At 36.7% G+C, this 21,395-nt stretch overlaps 2 protein-coding genes across 7 annotated transcripts in view; one reads left to right on the top strand and one right to left on the bottom strand.

Moving 5' to 3' along the window:
• The window catches only part of CSTF3 (cleavage stimulation factor subunit 3), a 72,274-nt gene extending 58,133 nt beyond the window's left edge, over positions 1-14,141 (top strand). Inside the window, exons 11-21 of the mRNA XM_019639536.1 lie at positions 40-149; positions 526-642; positions 911-985; positions 2,462-2,605; positions 3,151-3,253; positions 6,876-6,945; positions 8,341-8,536; positions 10,836-10,989; positions 11,916-12,010; positions 12,944-13,004; positions 13,425-14,141. Of these exons, the coding sequence (XP_019495081.1) occupies positions 40-149; positions 526-642; positions 911-985; positions 2,462-2,605; positions 3,151-3,253; positions 6,876-6,945; positions 8,341-8,536; positions 10,836-10,989; positions 11,916-12,010; positions 12,944-13,004; positions 13,425-13,627 (1,328 nt within the window). The 3' untranslated portion in view covers positions 13,628-14,141. The remainder of the gene's footprint in view (positions 1-39; positions 150-525; positions 643-910; positions 986-2,461; positions 2,606-3,150; positions 3,254-6,875; positions 6,946-8,340; positions 8,537-10,835; positions 10,990-11,915; positions 12,011-12,943; positions 13,005-13,424) is intronic.
• A 5,463-nt stretch (positions 14,142-19,604) lies between these two features.
• Positions 19,605-21,395, bottom strand: part of TCP11L1 (t-complex 11 like 1) — a 32,523-nt gene continuing 30,732 nt past the window's right edge. For all 6 annotated transcript variants that reach the window (XM_019639565.1, XM_019639567.1, XM_019639569.1 and 3 more), the window contains one exon: positions 19,605-21,143. In XM_019639565.1, coding sequence (XP_019495110.1) covers positions 20,941-21,143 — 203 coding nt within the window. In that variant the 3' untranslated portion in view covers positions 19,605-20,940. The remainder of the gene's footprint in view (positions 21,144-21,395) is intronic.

The raw sequence follows: 21,395 nt of genomic DNA, 5'->3' as shown, positions 1-21,395 counted from the left end.
ATAATATTTTAATTGAATGTTATGACTGTCTTCCCTTAGTTATGTTTGCTTATGAACAGTGCCTGCTTGTGCTGGGCCATCACCCTGATATTTGGTATGAAGCTGCCCAGTATCTTGAGCAGTCAAGTAAACTGCTCGCAGAGAAGGGGGTGAGTATTCCCTTTGGCCCCTTTTGGTCTTTTCATGGTTTTGGTATAGCTATAGTATGCTAAAAATATAACACTGACTTTTGGTATTAAAGAGTAAATGTTGAAAGCTTTATGTCAATATGAGTCTTAGCAAAACTCTATATGATTAGACTTCCTTAGTCAGAATTAAAATATGACAGTTATTTAGTGTATTAAAGTGATGAATCATTTGGAGTACTTTATGATTCTTCTGTTAAAATAATAGAAGTCTTTAGAATATTTTTAGAATCCAGAAATGCATATGTGTCCATATGTGTATATATAACGAGTGTGTATTTTATTCTATTTCAGCTATATTAAAATTATTGAGAGTGAGCTTTACTTTTTTTTCTCCTAGGATATGAATAATGCCAAATTATTTAGTGATGAAGCTGCTAATATATATGAAAGAGCCATAAGCACTTTATTAAAGAAGAATATGCTTCTTTATTTTGCATATGCAGATTATGAAGAGGTGAGTAAAAATATTTAGAACTTCCTTATAATTGGATTTTTTTTTACTGCAGGACTTGAATTTTTCTTTCTGGGTGCCTCTTTGCCAAATATATTGTTTTTGGTAGACAGATGATGCAAAATCAACACTTATTAGCCCTCAGCTCATTCATTATGTATTTATACTCAAAGCAGGTGCCATTGCGGGGTGAAGCCTCTGGATTCCTCAGAGCTCAAATCCTGCTTGTTTAGAGTATATATTTATATCCACTTCTTCTCTACCACCTTAGAGTCGCATGAAGTATGAGAAAGTTCATAGTATATATAACAGACTTCTGGCAATTGAGGATATTGACCCCACCTTGGTGAGTAACTTTACAGATCTCTTTCCCACCTTTGCAATCTGCTTTAACAAAAACAAAGAAACAAAAAATTTGTTACATAAAGTGAAATTCTCTGCTTTTATTGTATAGTTCTATGACTCTTAACCATAACACCGAGTCATGGGACCACCATAAATTAAGATAGAAAACACTTCGATAACTCCCCAAAATTTCTTCACATGACCCCTTTGTAGTCAACCTTTCTTCTCTCCCAGCCCCTGGCAATTACTGATCTGGTCTCTGCTCGATTTTTTTTTTTTTTTTTAACACAGCAATATGTTAACAGCTACATTGGGGCTTTATCTAACACTTTCCTGTGATCATGGTGTGAAGCCATTTCTGCCACATAATTGTTGCTTAATAGATATTTATTTTTAAATAAATGGAGGCAGGAAAAACCAACATCTTAAGAAGGGAGTGGATAGGAACTCACTTTGTCCTGAATTCTGCTCTGTAACTGTGCTTTTTAAAGCCCTGAGCTTCTGTAAAACTGCAGTGGAGCTCTTTCAGTGGGAGGGCAAGGGGGCAGGCCAGTGCATGGGGCTCTAGACTGCTCCCTCAGTCAGCTCCAGCTGTACTCCCTTTTTGCTTGTTTATATTGGCATTCTACTGCTGTAATTGTTGGCATTTATTAATCATTTTTAAATTCGTTTAGCAAACCACTCTGTGCTATGCACTGTGCTATATTCCACCTATTAAATAAAATTCCTTTCCTCAAGGAACTCATAGTTCATTTATCCATCCATTTGTCAAAATTGGGCAACATAGTTTGACATTATCAAAATTGTGCGAATCAGGACCCTACTCATAATCACCCTACTCATCATCCAGAGATGTTTATTCATTGAACAAATATTGCATACTCTTCATGTGTTGGGCACTCTGTAGGTGAAGATAAAATGGCTCATAAATAGTTTATCAATAAAGTTACATTGTATGGTTTCTGAAAAATAGCTCAATGGACTTTTAAAGCACTTAAACCAAGAAAATGTGAAGTTAAACATATATTGCTAAATATGCTTGTATTAGATTAAAACTTGAGTTTTCTAGGTATTGGCATTCATTAATGGAGTGTTTTCCCATAGTTGCACTCTTATTGCCTCCTTAAAATTTAATTTGCATGATCTGAAATTAAACAGGGATGATGATTGTACAACCTTGTCAATATACTAAAAAACCATTTAATTAAGTGTATGCTTTAAAGGGTGAATTTTGTGGTATGTGAATTATATCATGGTTTTTAAAAATTAATTTGCATACACTCTTATACCAGAAAAACTTTGCTTGTGGATTTAAATAGTGTAATATGTATAATTTACTTTATGATTTCTTGGGTAGTCAAGATTGCTTTTGTTATATAGAAAACATATTAGTATAGGAATAAGGCAAGCCTGTATTGGATGCTACAGGGATTGAATTCTGCTAATTTACAAAAAACAAATGCTTTTTTTTGCATAGGTATATATCCAGTATATGAAATTTGCAAGAAGAGCAGAAGGTATCAAATCTGGAAGAATGATATTTAAAAAAGCAAGAGAAGATACCAGAACCCGCCACCATGTCTATGTTACTGCAGCACTCATGGAGTATTACTGTAGTAAGGTAAGTACTGATATAAAATATAAAGTTATAATAATTTTCTTCATCTGAGATACATTGATTAAAAGAAAGGTAGTTCTAGTTTCTATAACTAAGCTTTAATTGCTCATATTGTAAGGGAAGTCTGAGTGTATCTGTACAGTTACATGGAGCAACATCCAAATCCCCACTGCCTGCTAATTTATGCTGTATTAAACACCATATTTCTGGGGCGGCGGGTTAGCTCAGTTGGTTAGAGCGCAGTGCTCATAACACCAAGGTTGCCGGTTCGATCCCTGCATGGGCCACTGAGCTGCACCTTCGATTGAAACAACTACTTGACTTGGAGCTGGTGGGTCCTGGAAAAACACACTGTTCCCCAAAAAACTCCATATTTCTGAATTTAAACCCCTTGAATGGTTTTCAGTTTAACAATTTTTACTTAACATGATTTTAATTTCTATTTTAATTCTTAATGTACCTTTGTCATATTTAGGTGTTATAGTTTTTATATCCTTTTGAGTATCTTGTTGACATTTCATGGAAATCAGTACTTTCTCTACTTCTAGGACAAATCTGTTGCCTTTAAGATTTTTGAGCTGGGGCTAAAGAAATATGGAGACATTCCAGAATATGTTCTGGCCTATATTGACTATCTTTCTCACCTCAATGGTAAGTAGATTCTAGATCTATAATGGTTACTTAATATTAAGAAGCCATCAATATCATTCTCTGAAATTATGTTGCTTGGTTTTTTCCTTCTTTAATGTATTATAATTACGTCATCACACCAGAACCAGTCACTCAAGAAATACTTGTGGCCTATCAACCATGAATTTATATTTATTGAGTAATAGCAGATGCCTTATGACTCTGCAGAATGGTCTTTAATGCATCATCAGCGAAGTCCCAACAGCAGTAGGATAAAGCTGCAAGTTTAGAGTTGGGAAACACTGAATTGTTTGTGCTCATCTCCGATGACTGGGCAAATAATTTCTCGTTTCCAGCTTGGGGGAAGGGGCTGGAGGTGACAGGACAAGACAAACAAACAAACAGAATCTCTAGCCACAAAAAAGCAAAGATGCCCAAGGAGTGAAGTAAAATGCTTTGAGGCTACTGGGGAAGAGATTTCAAAAGCAAAGATTATGTTTATTAACATCTTTATTTTTATGTCCCTATTCTGTTGTAATAATAATAATGGCCATCTTTTCTTGAGTTTCTACCTGATACCAGGTACTGAGCTAGGGGATTCATATATACATGTATATATCTCATTTAGTCTAGTTACTTACAGTCCAGAAGATATAATTTCTTGATTAAAAATGACCTGTTATAAAAATTGGTTTAAGAAAGAAGTATACAATTATGTGCCATATAAGTACTTATAGAATTAGATATCACAGATATCTAATTTTAAAATTTAAAATCAGGGCCGGCCGAGTGGCGCGTTGGTTAAGAGCTGGCCTGGGACCCCAGAGGGCCCCAGTTCGGATCCCACATATGAGGGCCAGTGACACTGCCCTCTACAGCTAAGATGCTGAACAACAGCTCAACCTGGAGCTGGGCTGCTGTGAGTCACCGGGACGACGTAGGCTGCAGCCCCTGCTGCAGTGGGTTGCCATGGGCTGTAGCCAGCAGCCAGCGTGAGCGGCCAGCAGCTGTTGTGAGCAGCCATCCAGAAGCCGGCGACTGATCTGCCTCGCCTGGGAAGAGCGCAATGATGGTGCCAACTTGGGCCAGTGAAGCAACGTCCTCCACAACTAGACTGAAGAACGAAAGGACAGCAACTTGTCTGTTGCCCTTCCCCCAATTCCCCAGCATTGTTCCCATCCCCCAATTCCCCAATAAAAATCTTAAAAAAAAAATTTAAATCAATGATTTTAATATTTCTGAAAAATATAGCAATTCTGTATACCTAAATAGTAGAAAAAAATAAAAATTAAATATGATTTTGTATTTCAGCTTAGTGATTCTACACTCTGAAAATTTTTCTTGTAGGAAATTAATGTTCCTCACCAATTTTAAATTATTTTGCTTGATTTTTTAGAATAGTTAGTATGCATTATATTTGCTATTCTAAAAATGAGCACTGCGCTCTGATGTTAGCATTATTCCTTTCCAAATCAGTGTCTTAGATAGTTCTATTCATCATTTATTCAGTACCTTTGGTTATGAGGGTCTGGGAATACAAAGGTGAAAAGAACTCCATTCTTCCCCTCAGAGCATTCTCTTGGGGGGAATCAGATGTCTAACCATAATCACATCGTTTGGTACTTAATTGCAGCACGAGTTCTGGGGTTAGGTGTGTAAACTTGTTCCAGGTTTCTCATCTGCAGAATGGTCATAGTAAGAGTATCTTTCATAGGATTGTAGAGAGGATTATATAAGTTTTTGCATGTGTTTGACATCTATGGAATGTGGTAAGCATACTGTAAACGTTAACTACTTATGATGATGATGGCAATCATGAAAAAAAAAAAGCTAAATACTATAATAGAGCCCCGAAGGAAGTACTTTGGAAGCACAGAGATGAGAGTGTAATTTAAGTTCTAGAATGGTGCTGTACAATTATGGTAGCCATTAGACTAGTTGAGTACTGAGCACTTGAAATGTCGCTAGGCCAAAATGAAATGTGGTACAATTGTGGAATATACACCAAATCTCAGAGTTAGTGTGAAAAAAGAATACAAAATATCTTAATAATTTCTCATATTGTTCATGTGTTGAAATGATAATAACGTAGATCTTTGGGTTAAATAAAATATATTGAAGTTAATTTCATCTCTTTTTACTCTTTTAAATGTGACTAGCAGAAAATTTAAATTACATATGTGGCTTACATTATATTTCTGTTGGACAGCACTGTTCTAGAGGGTGTCATAGAGAAGGGGACATGTGATGGGTCTTGAAGGATGAGCATTAGTTAGCCAGGTAAAGATATAGGAAAATACATTATTCCAAGTAGAGAACACAGCATGTAACAAGCAGTGGAAAGTTATGTGGAATGGCAAACGGAGTGTTTAGAGCAAAGCCTGGAACAAAGCAAAAAGAATGAAATACAAGATTTTCTTATCATATTTTAAAGTACAATGTTTTAAGTTTAAGATGGAAACCATATGGTGCCATATTCTTTGGTTCAATATATAATGCATTTAATACATTTTTAATATATATTCAATACATTTTAATCTCTTGGTTTTACTTTGCATGTGGACATATTGTAAAACTGAGTAACTACCCTGAAGCAATAAAAACCAACCACTGCTGGATTTTTTTTTTAACAACTTTATTGAGGTATTGTTTATATACCGTAAATGCACCCATTTTAAATATACAATTCAATTATTGTTAGTAAATTTACTGCTGGGTTTTTTAATTTTAATAGATCCCTTAGAGCTTAGCAAAAAGTATCATTTTCCCCATTTCAAGCCACAGGGGACCTCCCAAGACTGTTGAGTTTTAATCCACCTCTCCGTGAGCATTCTTAATTCATTTTCCATTTGCATATTTATCTACCAATCTGGATATTACACAAGAATTTAAAGTTAAATAGACAGTAGTCCTGGTGCTGCAAAATAAGAAACTCAACTATATCTAAATTTTTGCTAGCCATCCTTCATATTCAATGTATTTAAAAGATATCAATAATCTTGCCTGACCATGCAGTGTACACCTGAAGCTGGAGCTGAATAATACTGAATGCCAACTATTATTTAATATATATATAGTCACAGGATGTGGAGTATAACATAGGGAAGAGAGTCAATGGAATTGTAACAGCTACATATGATTTCAGGGGTAGTAGATTAGGGGAGGGAGGTTATCACTTTGTGAGGGGGTAAAGGTCTAATTATTGCATCGTTTTGTACACCTGAAACTAATAAAAAAAATCTAAAAAAAGAATTGTTATGTTGATTACATGTTGAAATGATAATGTTTTTGATAGTTGAGTTAAAATTTATTTCAATTAAAAAATATATATCAATAATCTGACACTTATAATGGCAGCAGATATGTAATTTTCATTATTTTTAAAAGGAGAATGGGATGCCTGGTTCAGATATCACACTGTTCTAAATTGCTTCATATTTCAACTAAGGTAGGCTGACTTCTAGTTATAGCTCACTTAATCTTTTTGATCCTCAGGTTTCCTCATCTATAAAAACTGGGTGTGAATAGTTACCTTTTTGCGTAGGATTTTTGTGAGGATTAAATGAGATAATGCATGTGCAAATACGTGAATTGTAAAACTGAATTTTTTTTTAATATTTAAAAACTCTTCTATTTACTCTAGAGGACAATAATACCCGAGTTTTGTTTGAACGAGTTTTAACATCTGGAAGCCTTCCTCCTGAGAAGTCAGGGTAAGCCATTGTGAAAATTTGTCGGGCAGGCTGTAATGGCGGCTTTAATACTTAAATTGTGATCAATGGAATGAACGTTTCTTGTTGAGTATGTTTTAGGAGAAATTCCCCTTCTCTTTCAAAGCTTAACTTACAGATGCCTGCCTGCAATATTTTTATACCTATTTAATTTTTTTTTTAGTTTTTGCATATTGTTTAGAATTGTTTTGAGATGTCTTAGCGATTTATTATGGCCTATTTTAATATATCTTTCCAGTTTACCGTATCTCTAGAAATTGATATGAACAAATTAGAGAAGTGTTCTGAGATGTTTACCTCCCTTACTCAAGAGCAGAGTCTTAGGGCCGGCCGAGTGGCTCAGTTGGTTAAGAGTTTGCTCAAGAGTGTGAGCTCTGAGCAACAGTGGTTCGAGTCCCAGCCTGAGCTGAGCAGCTGCTGAGCTGCCAACAGGTGACAGGATGGCTCAGCTAATAAAAACAAACAAAAAAAGCCAAGAGCAGAGTCTTACATATTGAAAGTTTGACATATTATATCCCTGATTTATGGATTCAACTGTCAGTTTTACCAAACAGGAGCAACATGGAACAGTGGAGAGAGTAAGGCTCTGGAGTCTTGGGTTCCAATTCCAGCTTAGCCAGCTATACCTCGGGCAGATGTCATAACCTTAGCAGTTCTTACTTTCTCCTCGAACAACAATAATATCGATCAGTGTCGGATTTTTGTGGTAATCCTATACCTGGTGTATAATAGGTATTCAGTATATTACTTTAGTAAAAGGTGCTTAATGACACTTAAGTAGAGTCACAGTTAATTTTGGCTGTTAGAATAGTGGTGAGGTACAAATTTATCCCCAATAATCCATATCAATGGGAAAAAATAGAGAGATTTAAAATTTTTATTCATACATGGAGAAGAATCTATTCTACCTTGTAATTCATACCACTCAACAAAATGGTGAAGTCACATTACTCAGGAGAAATTGGAAATCTGTCCAGGTTCCTTTTTTAGCTCTGCTACCTAGAGTTTACCCTCTCTAGAGTAAATATCTCTCTTATTTACCACAAAGGATACGAAGTCATGCTAAATAAAACAAAACAAACACACACAGGATTTAAGTACATTAATATTTAGGGTGAAATGTTATGATGTCTATAATTTCAAATACTTAAGCAAAAACTGGATAAGGCAATATTAACAATGATTAAGTCTAGATAATGATATATATGTATTTGTTACACTATTCTATTTTTCTATAGTTTGGAAATCCTTATAATAAAAAAGAATACTTTTATAATTTTAAAAAGTGGAGAGGGGGAACTTAAGGCTTTTTTGTAAATGAGCTCCCTACCCCAACCCCAGAATAATTAAGCATTTATTATATTTATTTTCTTACAGAGAAATCTGGGCCCGATTTCTAGCTTTTGAAAGTAATATTGGTGATCTAGCTAGTATACTCAAAGTGGAGAAAAGACGGTTTACAGCATTCAAAGAAGAGTATGAAGGCAAAGAAACAGCTTTACTAGTAGATAGATACAAGTTCATGGATTTATATCCTTGCTCTGCAAGTGAACTAAAAGCACTTGGTTATAAGGTATGTACTTTGGATCAAGATGTGTGTCCTTACTTTTCCAATATTTTAGAATAGTTCGTGGATAAACTTCACTTTATTAAATTCTGAAATAGAAATTAATCTAGTTTTAGAATATATTTGCAGAAAAGAAAAAAAAATTCATGGATTTCCTTCAGTTTATGAAACATTATCAAAAGTACTGAACAAAATGAGAATTAAAATGAGATTTAACAAATACTTTCATTCTTTCCCTGAGATTGTAAATGCTTTATGTCTGGTGAGCAGATAGATGGAAGTGTTAGGGAGGGAGGAAAAACAAAGGAAAATCTGAATGTCATCTTAGGTATTACATTTTTTTTCTAGTAGTTCTGAAATCTGATGAATGTATTTTGATAGGAGATCTTACACCGAATGTAGTTCCTGTTACATATTTGTAGACATAATGAAGGAATATTATAGCTTGTTAATCCATAAATTTCCTTGATTGATCTTTATCTTTATAACAGCATCCCTTCAGCGGGGCCCTTGAGGAAATTAGCTTTTCTAGGAATGGAACTCCTCTGTGTAAAACACTAAGTCATAAGAAAACCATATTGGTTACCTGTACCTAATCAGACCAGGAGGAAAGATGAATGCAGGACCAGAAATAGCCCTTGCTGAGAAAACCATTTTTCTATCATTTCTTGATTTTTCTGTGTCATGTTAACAAAGACCAAGGTGGAAACCCAAAGAGAAGCTGTGTCCACAAGAATCCTAGATTAATTGGTCCTTGTAATCCAACCAGCTTTAGAATGTTCCTGACCATCATTCTCCATTCTTCACTGCCCTCTTTTGGTCCCTGGGTCTCACTAGTCTGGTGTCCAAACCAGATTAAAATGTTCAAGAAAAATTACCCATGATTAAACTTCAGACCTTTTTATTAGTGGAAGCTGCAGTTCTGTTCCAGTCCCAGATTCCTATTCTGAATCCAGGGGTTGCTGCTCAGGGCTGAGCAGGTTCTGCTTCTAGTTGAGCTATATCTCAATGAAAAGCCAAAGACATTTTAGACTATGTTGATTTGTTAAGGCTATCTCAACTTTGCCAAGGTGAAAATGGGAATTAAGGAAGTTAATGAAAATTTTAAAGAGCTTACTGTTTCCAAGTAGAACCGCTTCTTAAATATGAGTTTTCCATCTTTTATTTATATTTCTACTCTTTTATTTGGGAAAGATTAATGTGCTTCTGTGTGTGTAACATGTTAAGTGAGAGAGGGAGAGGGAGAAAAAGGTGATTCCCAGTGGGCCTACTCATTTAGATTTGCCAGCAATTGCATATGAGCAAATTTTGAGAAAGTGACATATTCTTGTATCTTTTTTTTTTTGAGAATTTTTATGAGTTGATTTGAGCCAAATTGATGACAATTGCTGGGAAACAAGATCTCAAATGCTCCCTCTTGTATCTTGATGCGGCAAAAACGGGCCTTTTGGGTTCTAGACATGCAGATTGATTGACACAGGTTGGCCTGTAGCAGAGGAACTTCTCTGGGGTATGGTCTCTACTAATAGGTGGCCATTTCACTACCTTTGGAGAGTTGTTCTCAGCCCTGGCATCCTGGTGGGACATTGCTAGTATACTCAAATTAAAACTGTGGATGGGCCTGTGCTGCCAGTCCTCTACTTGGCTGTATGACCTTGGAAATATTAGAACCTCTTTGAGCTTTAGTCCCTGGTCTAAAATGGAGATGTTACTATTGGCCTCATCAAAGAGGGAATGGCTAAAATCATCTGACAAATTAGTGGCTGCTCGATAAGTATGTTGGGAATAATTTTTTATTTCATTAGCAAAATCTTATTAACTAGTGTAAATAATGATAAACTTTATTTTAGCATTCATGAAGCAGGACCTCACTTAATCCAGTTTCTTCATTTAAAGAAACTGAAAAATGTTGTTTAATTCCAGTGGAAGGGAGGTATCAGAAAAATATCTAAAATTGCAGATTTTCTTCCAAATAACCCCACTTTATACTTGCTGCCCAGTCTTATGTATTTACCCATAAAAGCTTGTAGCTATCTGACAAATGTCCTACCTGGCAACACTGTGTCTAAATCATTTTTAACTGCGGTTGGGTGAGGCTATAAAAAATCAAATCTTTAGTCTTTTAGCTTTCCTTGTTGAGTATTTAGCAGTCTTTACCATCATCAAGTTCTTGCTTATCCCTCTTCCTTCTCTCTTTCTATGGTTTTAACCCAATTACTCAGTGTATCCTCGATTATAGAATTGCACAATTATACTCTACAAGTCCCTTTTTCAGGTTTAGGATTCTTCTGTTCTGCATTTTCAGGATGTCTCCCGTGCTAAGCTAGCAGCTATAATTCCAGACCCAGTTGTAGCTCCTTCTATAGTGCCTGTTCTGAAAGATGAAGTGGATAGAAAACCAGAATACCCTAAACCAGATACTCAGCAGATGATTCCATTTCAGCCACGACATTTAGCACGTAAGCCATGACTTTAGATCCAGTACTGAGACCTCAGTTTGTTATTGATTTAAATCCAGAGGTGTGGGGGGCAAACCAATGTGACTTTTCCATTGTAGGTTAATTATTAGACCAGGGTCACTATGACAAGTGACTTAACTATAATCTTTGAACTACATTAAGAATGTCTTAAAAACAAACCTCAATGATCCAGAGTCCAGTAACCCATTTGGGCAGTGACACTTAGTTTTCAGAAATGCTGCTGCACACAGATGACCTGTACAGCTGGAAACTTCCTTCACTGATGCTGTTTGGTATTATTTGTACTTACTGATGGGTAGTAGTCCCTCTAGATCAGTGGTTCTCAACCTGGGGGTCGAACGACCCTTTCACAGGGGTCGCCTAAGACCATTGGAAAACAAAGATATTTACATTACGATTCATAACAGTAGCAAAATTACAGTTATAGAGTAGCAACGAAAATCATTTTATGGTTGGGGGTCACCACAACATGAGGAACTGTATTAAGGGGTCGCGACATTAGGAAGGTTGAGAACCACTGCTCTAGATCCTATTTGACCAGGCCCTATGATTAAATTATGTTGTTGAATAACTGACTTTAAACAGGATTATCGAACAAATGGCTTGTGAGGCTTAGAGATGGTCTTTGATGAAAATGGACTTTAGTTCAGCCATTGGGTTGTCTGTGCAGTTACTTGTTTACTCTTCTGCCTCCCAGTGGCCATGGAGTTGAGACTGCTCTCACTGTCTCACCCACTTGAGCTTGGTCAAACATGTAAAGCACTAAAGGCAAATTAAAATGTCCAGAAAAAAGCAACATAGACATAGAACATCTTTATGTACAAATTACTTATTTATTTTAACTCTTAAATGTTTAGAAATTCTTCCATTCCATCTGATCCCTACTACTGTTCTTTCTCTTATAGCTCCAGGCTTACATCCTGTCCCTGGTGGAGTATTCCCGGTACCACCTGCAGCTGTTGTTTTAATGAAACTTCTCCCGCCTCCTATTTGTTTTCAGGTTTGTTGACTATTTTCATGAGAGATACTTGCTCTATGGGATGGGTTACAGTAACTGTGATTCATATCTTGTATCATGGGAAATATAAAGTAGTGCTATTTTAACTTGTCAGATTATTAGGGATTAAAATTTGTATCAGTGTCACTAATCATCAGAGAAATGTGAATTAAAACCACAATGAGATATCACCTCACACCTGTCAGGATAGCTATCATCAATAAGTCAACAAACAACAAATGTTGGCGAGGATGTGCAGAAAAGGGAACCCATGTGCACTATTGGTGGGACTGCAGACTGGTGCAGCCACTATGAAAATGCTTTGGAGGGTCCTCAGAATAGAACTACCTTATGACCCAGCAATTCCACTTCTGGGTATTTATCCAAAGAAATCCAAAGCATTAATTCGAAAAGACAGTATGCACCCCTATGTTCACTGCAGCACTGTTTACAATAGCCAAGACATAGAAGCAATTTAAGTATCCATGAGTAGATGAATGAACCTACTAGAGGATGGACCTAGAGGGTGTTATGCTAAGTGAAATAAGTCAGACAGAAAAGACAAATAACACAAAGTTTCACTTATATGTGAAATTGAGACAAATTGATGGTTGCCAGATTGGAGGGGGTTTGGGGGTTGGGTGAAAAAAGTGAAAGGATTAAGAACTACAAATTAGTAGTTACAAAATAGTCATGAGGATGTCAAGTACAGCATAGGGAATATAGTTAATGATAGTGTAATAACTGTATGGTGTTGGGGTACTAGACTTATGGGGGGGTGGGTGTGCGGGAATCATCTCATATAAATGTCTAACCACTATGCTATACACCTGAAACTAGTATAATATTGAATGTCAACTGTAATTGAAAAATAAAAAATTTAAGAAAATGAAAAAATTTTTAAAAATCAGTAAAATTTATTTGTTGTCAAAATAGGGTCCTTTTGTACAAGTGGATGAACTAATGGAAATTTTCCGAAGATGTAAGATACCAAATAGTAAGTGATAAAAGTGCCTTTTCTAAGTGTGGAATTCACATTGTCGTCTCCTATGCAGGAGAGATTGTTTTTCTTTGCCACTGAAGTTTCCAAAAGTAGCTAGCCATCTTGTAAAAGTCTAGGGAGTGATCCAAATCCTCTTTGGCACAGAGAGACTTGTTCACATTCTAATTCCATTAAGTAAAATGTCATAAAATGTCATAAAAGCTCACCTTTTCTATTCATGTGAACATGCACTATCAGACTTGGCTTATAAAAACAATTTTATTAATTTGAACAACAGCTTTTGTCTTTTCCTTTAATTATTCAGTGTCAATAGTAACGAAGTTAACTATAAAGTATCCATAGTAGATAAATATTCTTTCATAGCAGTGTAATTTTCAACATCTTCCAACAGTCCTTTTTGTTCTGTTTCCATAGCTGTTGAGGAAGCAGTGAGGATCATTACTGGCGGAGCCCCAGAGCTAGCTGTTGAAGGCAATGGCCCCGTGGAAAGTAATGCAGTTCTCACCAAGGCCGTCAAAAGGCCCAATGAGGACTCAGATGAGGATGAGGAAAAGGGCGCTGTCGTCCCCCCGGTTCACGACATTTACAGAGCACGGCAGCAGAAGCGAATTCGGTGAAGCAGGCTCAAAACTGGCCTCTGAAAGAAAACTCTTATCCAGGATTCCCTTTTTGCCTCTTAAGTCATATGTTTAAAAGAGACAATGCTTTGTTACAAGGTTCTTGGAAACAAAGTTGTATTGTCATTGGTGCCTCTATCATATGGTTCTTGAGAAAAAACAAACCAACCTTTGTGAATTTTAGAATATGGAACAGACCTATGCTGTAAGCAAAATTAGGTTTTCAAAAATGTGAGAGCAGTACAAAATGGCAGAACCACATTTTGTTCCCTCTTCAAGGGTGTCTTGTATGTGCCGCTTGAAGACTTGTGAGTTTTCAACAGTTTTATTTTAAAAACTGGATGGCTTATGATTGTAAAGCATTTTATCACATTTTCTGAAAACAGTTGTTCTCGGTTTGCTTATGTAGAGTCCTGCCTTATTGTTTGTTTTTATTTATGGCAGAATGTACGGAATCTGTTTTGTAGTTTAAAATTTTAAAACAATCCTTTAAAGAATAAAAGGATCTCAAAAAAGTCATGCCTCTTTCTGCTGATTTCATTCAAATTTAAATAACTACTTACGGTCTTCAGCCTATACCTTTTCAAAATAAATGTCAAGGAAGAGTCATCTTATATTTACTGTATGAACACTTACCTATATGTCCTCCCTGGCGTGTTTTGGTGCTAACTGAAACATGAGGGATACATTTTTAAGAGGCAAATTAAACATTTTAGAAGTCCTTAAATATGAATGCACTTCCCCCAGTTAACCTGAGGCAGACTGAGATATTTTATCTATAATCTCTCTTAAAAGCAATGTGTGGGAATTCCTTTAATCACCCACTGTCATGTTCTAACATAAATATATTGCAGAAGGGTGCTCCGTGCTCAAGACAGTTTTTTTCCATGAGCTAAATATATATAGCACCAAAGAAAACTACAGCCAGTTAACCAAATTTAATTATAAACTTGTCATGAAATTAAGCTCAAAGAATTACGTTTTGCTCTTTGTTAGCAACATTATCTCCTTTTGACTTATTTCTAGAAAATCTAATATAAAGAAAACTAGTTGTGGCTAAGGGTTGTGATTCAGAAAAAAAGCTAAAAATGAGGAAAAGTAATGGTTATAAAGAAACTATCTTACATACTGGGTACGCAATTTAGAATTTGAATTCAAATATTAATCTTATATTTTAAAATGTGCTTCAAATATTTCTATAAAACTTGTAATGGAAAAAGGGTTATGAATCATTTTCTTATATCAATTTGTACATAGTAAGGTTATATTTACATAAGTTGATCACAAGCATGTGCTTCCTGTTTTTTCCCATTAAAGCTACAACTGCCTCAGAACAAAGTCAGCTGACTCTAATTCAGATTTTGTTACTCTCTCAAGTATCCAAGCTGTATTGGTCTTTTTTTTATATCATGGTTATCAACAAAACCATCTGAAAGGCATAAGTAGTACCATATAGCATAGATTTTAAAATATAGAGAATATAGAGATGTATACAATCTTTCCTGAAGTGCTGTCTTTGGATAGTGTTTTGAAGAAGACAAAATGGTTTCAAATACCTATAATGGTCTGTAATAGTGTTCCCATAAATGAGAAAACAACGCCACATGAATGTGTGTGAGAAATGATCTTTAGTTTAGCATTGTAATAAAGAGAAAACGTATGTGTGAGCGTGCGCGCACACGCACACACACACACACACACACACACACACACACAACCTACCGACCTACCTTGGTAAAAAGTGCCAAGCACTGTATTAAGGCCATTGTGTCTATTATAATTGCTCCTACTGCATTTATTTCTAAGATTTTTCTTCTAGAAATTATCTGACCTTTAACTATAAAAAGGATTATCTCGTTAGAATAAAACATTTTCTAATGTTCTAAATGCTCTAGATAATATGAATTTTTAGTTTTTAATATGATTCTGTCTGAATATTTGATAATTCCTTTTGTAAACATAGTTGAATAAGTAGCATGATGTTAGAAATCTGAGCTTACTTTTGGAAATCTAATGTGCAGGCTCTCAGGGTATACCCAGTCCTCCAAGTCAAAGGACTCATATATCTGTATTGCTGGACCCAGAGAAATTTCCAAAAAATATCCATATTTTTCCTTTTTATAGAAACAATGACAGAATCTCCCCCACAATTCTAGAATTGGATAAAATTTAAGGACTGTAAGTCATTCCTAAACAAAAATCAGTCAAACTCTGGCCTTTAGCACTAAATTTCAAATGAGAGGTTATAGCTATGTTGCTGCACCTGGTCAAGTAAAAGGTCCTAACTACCTAATAGTAAACGTAAAACTGAAAACCAAGTTGTACCACTGGGAAAGAATGAAAACATGCATCACTTTTATCAGCACATTGGCTTTGGTCAATAATTATGAATTTATTTGGTAATTTTACAACCCTGTATTGGCCTGTATTTAGTATGTAAAACTAAGTGTTCATTTACACAATTGTAAAAGTATAATTACCATCTTCATAAATTTTGGTTTTTTACATTTCAGTTCCCAAAACAAACTTCATTAAAGTTAATAGTTCTTCCTTGACTGTGACCTTCAGCAAGTGAAATTATATTTACTTTAATAAACATTTTGTAAGTCTTGAAAGAATTCATAGCAAGTAATGAAACAGGTACCTGTTACTGATTTGAGTAAATTCTTAAATATTCAACAGAAGTGTCACAGCTTGCCAAGCTTTGGGAATGAAAGTCAAGAAAAACAATTCAACATTTTACTAAATTTTCTTCCCTGAGTCCTGACCAAAGTTCTGCTTTGAGCATAAGGATGACAATACTTTAAAAAGCAGAGGTGGGCCAGCCCAAGTGGCTCAGTTGGTTAAGAGCTCACTCAAGAGTGCAAGCTCTGAGCAACAGCAGTTCAATTCCCGGCCCAAGCTGAGCTGCTGCTGAGCTGCCAACAGGTGGCAGGGTGGCTCAGCTAAAAAAAATAATAGTAAAAAAATAAATAAAAAGCAGAGGCAATGTGAATGAGAAACACAGAAAAAAATAGTTTTGCTTCAATTTTAAGGTTGCTTTTAAGTCAGAAGTTGCACTTAAAGCTTCTCAATATTTAGTTCAGATAAGACAAATCTAACAATGGTGACATCTGACTATTGCTACTAACTCCAGACACACCTGATTTCAAAACTAAACACTCCATCCCACAGGGCCTATAGATTACTTCCAGTTCTTAGGTTCAGAAGGCAATATAGTAAGGTACAACAGAAACCCATACTAGGGGCAGTTTTAAGTAAAATTGTGCCCTCTTTAGGTCTCTGACACTTATTTTCTAGGACTCTAGCTATTATTTCTGAAAGCATCAGTAAACATTTGATAGGCTAATGGAGCTTATTGGGCTTAAAGTCTTTCCCCTCTCATCCCATCAAGTTCCTTTCAATACTATGAATGAAAGGCTATCCCTTAAAATAGTTATACAATACAGAATCCAATTTAAATGCAGTTGCAAACATCATTGTAGTTCTTTATTTAGATTATGTTTTCAATGAGATAATGCCTTTAAAAGTGAGTGTCACAGCCCATCACCCACTACCATTCAGTCATCCATTCATTTGTTCATGCATTCATTTAGTTCAAATAATAGTACAGAGGTGCAGATGGGAAGAAATCATTGGGGTGGCGGTGGACATTGGGAGATATGGTAAGACTGTAGCCCTAGCACAGAAGAGATGATGAAAGATAATAATAGTCTTGGGACAGGATAGGAGGGAAACTCTATAGGTCTGTAAAATGTGCCTGACTGAGGGGATGCTGGACACCAACAGTCGGCGATAGCAGATGTACACCTACAGGTAGAGGCTCATATGCTGTCCTTTGTTGTTAATAAAGTAACTTACAGTCCACGCACAAAGCATTCTAATAGGCATTATCAAATGTAATCCTCACAGAGTGTGAGTTGGTAGTGTTCCCATTTTTACAGATGAAAATATTGAGGCCAATATTTTGCCTTTACTGGCCAATATCCCAAAACTAGTAAGAAGGCAACACAGGAAAGACTCAAACCCAGATCTTCCTCTAAATCAGGAGCTTTGTGCACAATTCTACTGCAGTCTATTGAAGTTATTTAAGTCAGATTTATCACAGAATGTCAGAACTGGAAAGAAGCTTCCAGGTCAAGTCTGAACCTTTCATTTTATAGGTGATAGAAAAGGGTCCCGATTTGCCTCAGCTACTATGGAACAGAAATGGGATCAGAACTCTGGTTTCTTGACAGCTCCCCATCTTGGCACTCTATCACCCTGCCTCGAAATGAAAACAAACACAAATGCCAGCCATATAAATCAGGGCATGCCAAAAGGTCGCTGGAAATCAAACAGCAAATGCCTATTCCTTTAGAAACTCGCCAGGAAAGTTGGTGGCAGCCACACCTTCCTATTCCCAGGCATTTTAAGGCTTGGAGAAATGAAAAACAGCATGGCCACAAAAACAGAACTGCTGGATAATCCACTTACAATCATCAGTCAGTATGTGTACCATATATGCCTATTATGTCAAACTTATTAATAACTTTTCTTTACAATAAAAAAGTTCTTATTACCTATACTTGTCTATTATATTTAACCAATAAGACATCCTCTCAGTGTGGTTCTTACCTGAAATATATTTATATTTGGGTTACATGGTTATAGAAACAATCACATTTCAAAGCTTACTTTAAAAGTAATGACATTAGGGGCGGCCGGTTAGCTCAGTGGGTTGGTTAGAACGCAGTGCTCATAACACCAAGGTTGCCGGTTCGATTCCCACATGGGCAACTGAGATGTGCCCTCCACAACTAGAATGAAACAACTACTTGACTTGGAGCTGATGAGTCCTCCAATTAAAAAAAAAATCATTAAAAATAATGAGATTAAAAAAACAAAACAAAAAACACCTTGACTAATAATCCATCCACCCATCCACCCAACTGAGAGCTGACAAAGTAGCAGTTACTGCTCTGCATTCATTCATTCACTCATTCATTCATTCATTCATTCGACTGTCAAATAAATCAGACTTGTTGATATTGACCTAACTCTCAAGGCTCTCAGTTCTATCCACAGGTAGTGAAGTACTACTGCCAAATAAACTTAGCAGTTTCATAAAAGACACTTGTTTCCACAAACCCGTTAGGCAGGAAATCATGTCAAATCTAATCTGTATGCACTATATAGAACCAATTCAATTTGGAGGGATAATTTATATGCCATAGGATATTTCGTCTTGGAGGGAGAGCCAGAGAGCGGTAGGGATGAATTACAAGTAGATGCTTAAACACTTCCTGAGTGACTGAATGAACTAAGTGAACTTTCCTGGCCCTCAGTGATAATCCTATGAGATTCCAGGAAAAAAATTAGCTCACTTAGCTTCAAAGAGCAACAACAAAACAATTCAATATGAATACTGTGATTCTGAACTTTGCCTCCTTCATTCTCGGCTTTTGCCACTTGTAGAACTCCACCAGTGGTAACTGAGGTAGAGGGGTCATGAGAGACTGTGAAGCTCCCTGTTATACTATATGCATTTAAGATTTCAAATTGTCCAAATTTTGTCAATTTAGGAACTCAAGAGGGGAAAAAAAATTCTTTTATGAGTTAACCCTTATAAAAGAATGCAAAAGGAAGAATTTTTGAGATTCAGGAAGAACAACTGCGGGAAGCAGTGATCCACCTGGTGTATTTGGGAGTAGAGCTCCCCTCCTTCATCCTTGGAGGGGGAGGGGGAGGAGAAAAACGCCAACACTCTGAGGCTGAGACATGCTGCATGCTCCCCAGGTGCTCCAGCTTCTCAGCCAGGGAACCGGATGCCATACCGCCCATGAGCACGGCTGCCACAGAGCAATCTTACCTCTGGAAACCATTCCAAGTGTGACCTCATTGAATATACTATAAAAGATACGATTTTGTTCTTTAAAAGTTCTACTTACTGAAATTTGTCCCTTACCAATGAAACCAGGGAAGATTTATCCTTGAGTCTTAAACTTCAATGATATGACATCTGCCCACATAATGCAGCATATATTCGTAGGGCAAGGAAAAAGCACGTGGCAGGTGTCTGGAGAAATCACATCCCCCAGTACAGCCACTCACTCCTCCGAAGCCTGGTATCACTACACGGTCTACAGGATAAACGTGCCCTGGCTGCCCTGACTCTGGCCCTCATCCCACCTACACCCCTCACCACCTTTAATAGAAGGACTCCTTGCATTATTAGCTGGAGACCACTGCCAACAACTGCATGGCTCTGCTCCTAACATAATGCCACTGTCTGAAATACACGCATGCACATGCACACATTTAATCTTTTTAATAGAACAGCTCACCTGTGAATCCCACACTCCCCTTTCAGTCATAGGCTATGTCAGGAATTCTGGTCACTGAAGTTCCTTGAAAAATACTGCGCAAAACCCAGGGATTTTTCTATGACTTCCTTACCAAAGAAATATGTCAGCTTACACTATTTTATCTGAAACCACTTCAATCTAATTCTGGAATTCTAATCCAATCAATACATCTGTATATTGTGTCAGAGTGAATTTTTCAGGAAAAACTCCTGACAGTTATCTCCTTTTATAGTATACAAACATATATTTTAAAATATAAATATTTCCTCCTTAACTTTCAAGGCTCAAAAGTCAAATAATTTTCTTTCTCTAGATCCCAGAAGTCATCATCCAGGCTCAGGGGTAATTTTGCGTAAAAGAATAAGCTTTTAAAAAATCAAGTAACTCTGCTCTAGAACAAAAGGGCTCTGGAGCTCTGGCTAGGTCAAGCAGGGGGAAGGCAGTAGGACTGTGTAAGCCCTTCTAACACAAAATACCTGGAGAGACAAAGGACAGGTGGGAGGCTATGCAAGAGAGAGGCAAGCGTCTAAACATGGTCATGGCTGAGTTTCTTTCACTCCTGGGTGACGGGTGACTGTCAGATACTCTTGGATGTCTGAAAGAAAACTACCCAGATGGCAGACAAGAGGTCCCAGCCTCCTGGGAGAGGCAGCCACAATCATGATGGGGTAGGGTTGGGGTAGGGGTGGGGAAGATAAACATGGCAGGCAACCATTTAAAAACTCAAGATAAGAAAAAGCTTCTTTGATTTGTAAACTTTCACTCATAAATACAAACCCTCAAAATAGAATTCAGTGCATTTTTCAACAAGTCTTTTCAACAGTGATACACAATATTCTTCCTTTTGGAATCAATGCTATTAAATACGAATGTACTACATGTAGCCATTTTCCAAAGCAACGTTATAGTTGAGAACAGGTATTCTGAGTTGAGTAGATAATACTGCTGCTGTAGGGAGCATATGTGTTAGGATCTGACAAGGATCTTACTGAGGATTGCATCATAGTAGGGACTGAAGACCATCTTGTTATAGTTGACCAGGCGCATGAATTTCACAGCAACTTCCTCCAGTTCTGTTTGGACCGGACCCAATCCCCCAGGTACTGTGGGCAATGGCTTCTGATGACCTGAGGCAAGGTAGGTTTCTAAGAAGGTCAGGATTCGGGAATCTGTGATAGAAACGAAAGCAGTTGGTTGTTTCTTGTTCGGGGTGACCTTACAAACTTTTGATTATGCTTCAGTTTTTAGCTTAAACATCACCTTTTCAGGAAAGTCTTTTCTGGCCACCCCCTAGACCAGGGGCCCACAGTACGTGGCACCCCTGAAAAGTCATCACATTTGTAATGTTTCCTCCCCCCTCTAATGGTTAGTTTCATGAGGGTATGAACCATGCTTATCTTGTTCATCATTCTCTCCCCAGC

The sequence above is a fragment of the Hipposideros armiger genome, unplaced genomic scaffold (assembly GCF_001890085.2).
Source record: "Hipposideros armiger isolate ML-2016 unplaced genomic scaffold, ASM189008v1 scaffold_44, whole genome shotgun sequence".
Lineage (NCBI taxonomy): Eukaryota > Metazoa > Chordata > Mammalia > Chiroptera > Hipposideridae > Hipposideros > Hipposideros armiger.
This window is presented reverse-complemented; position numbering and strand designations above follow the sequence as displayed.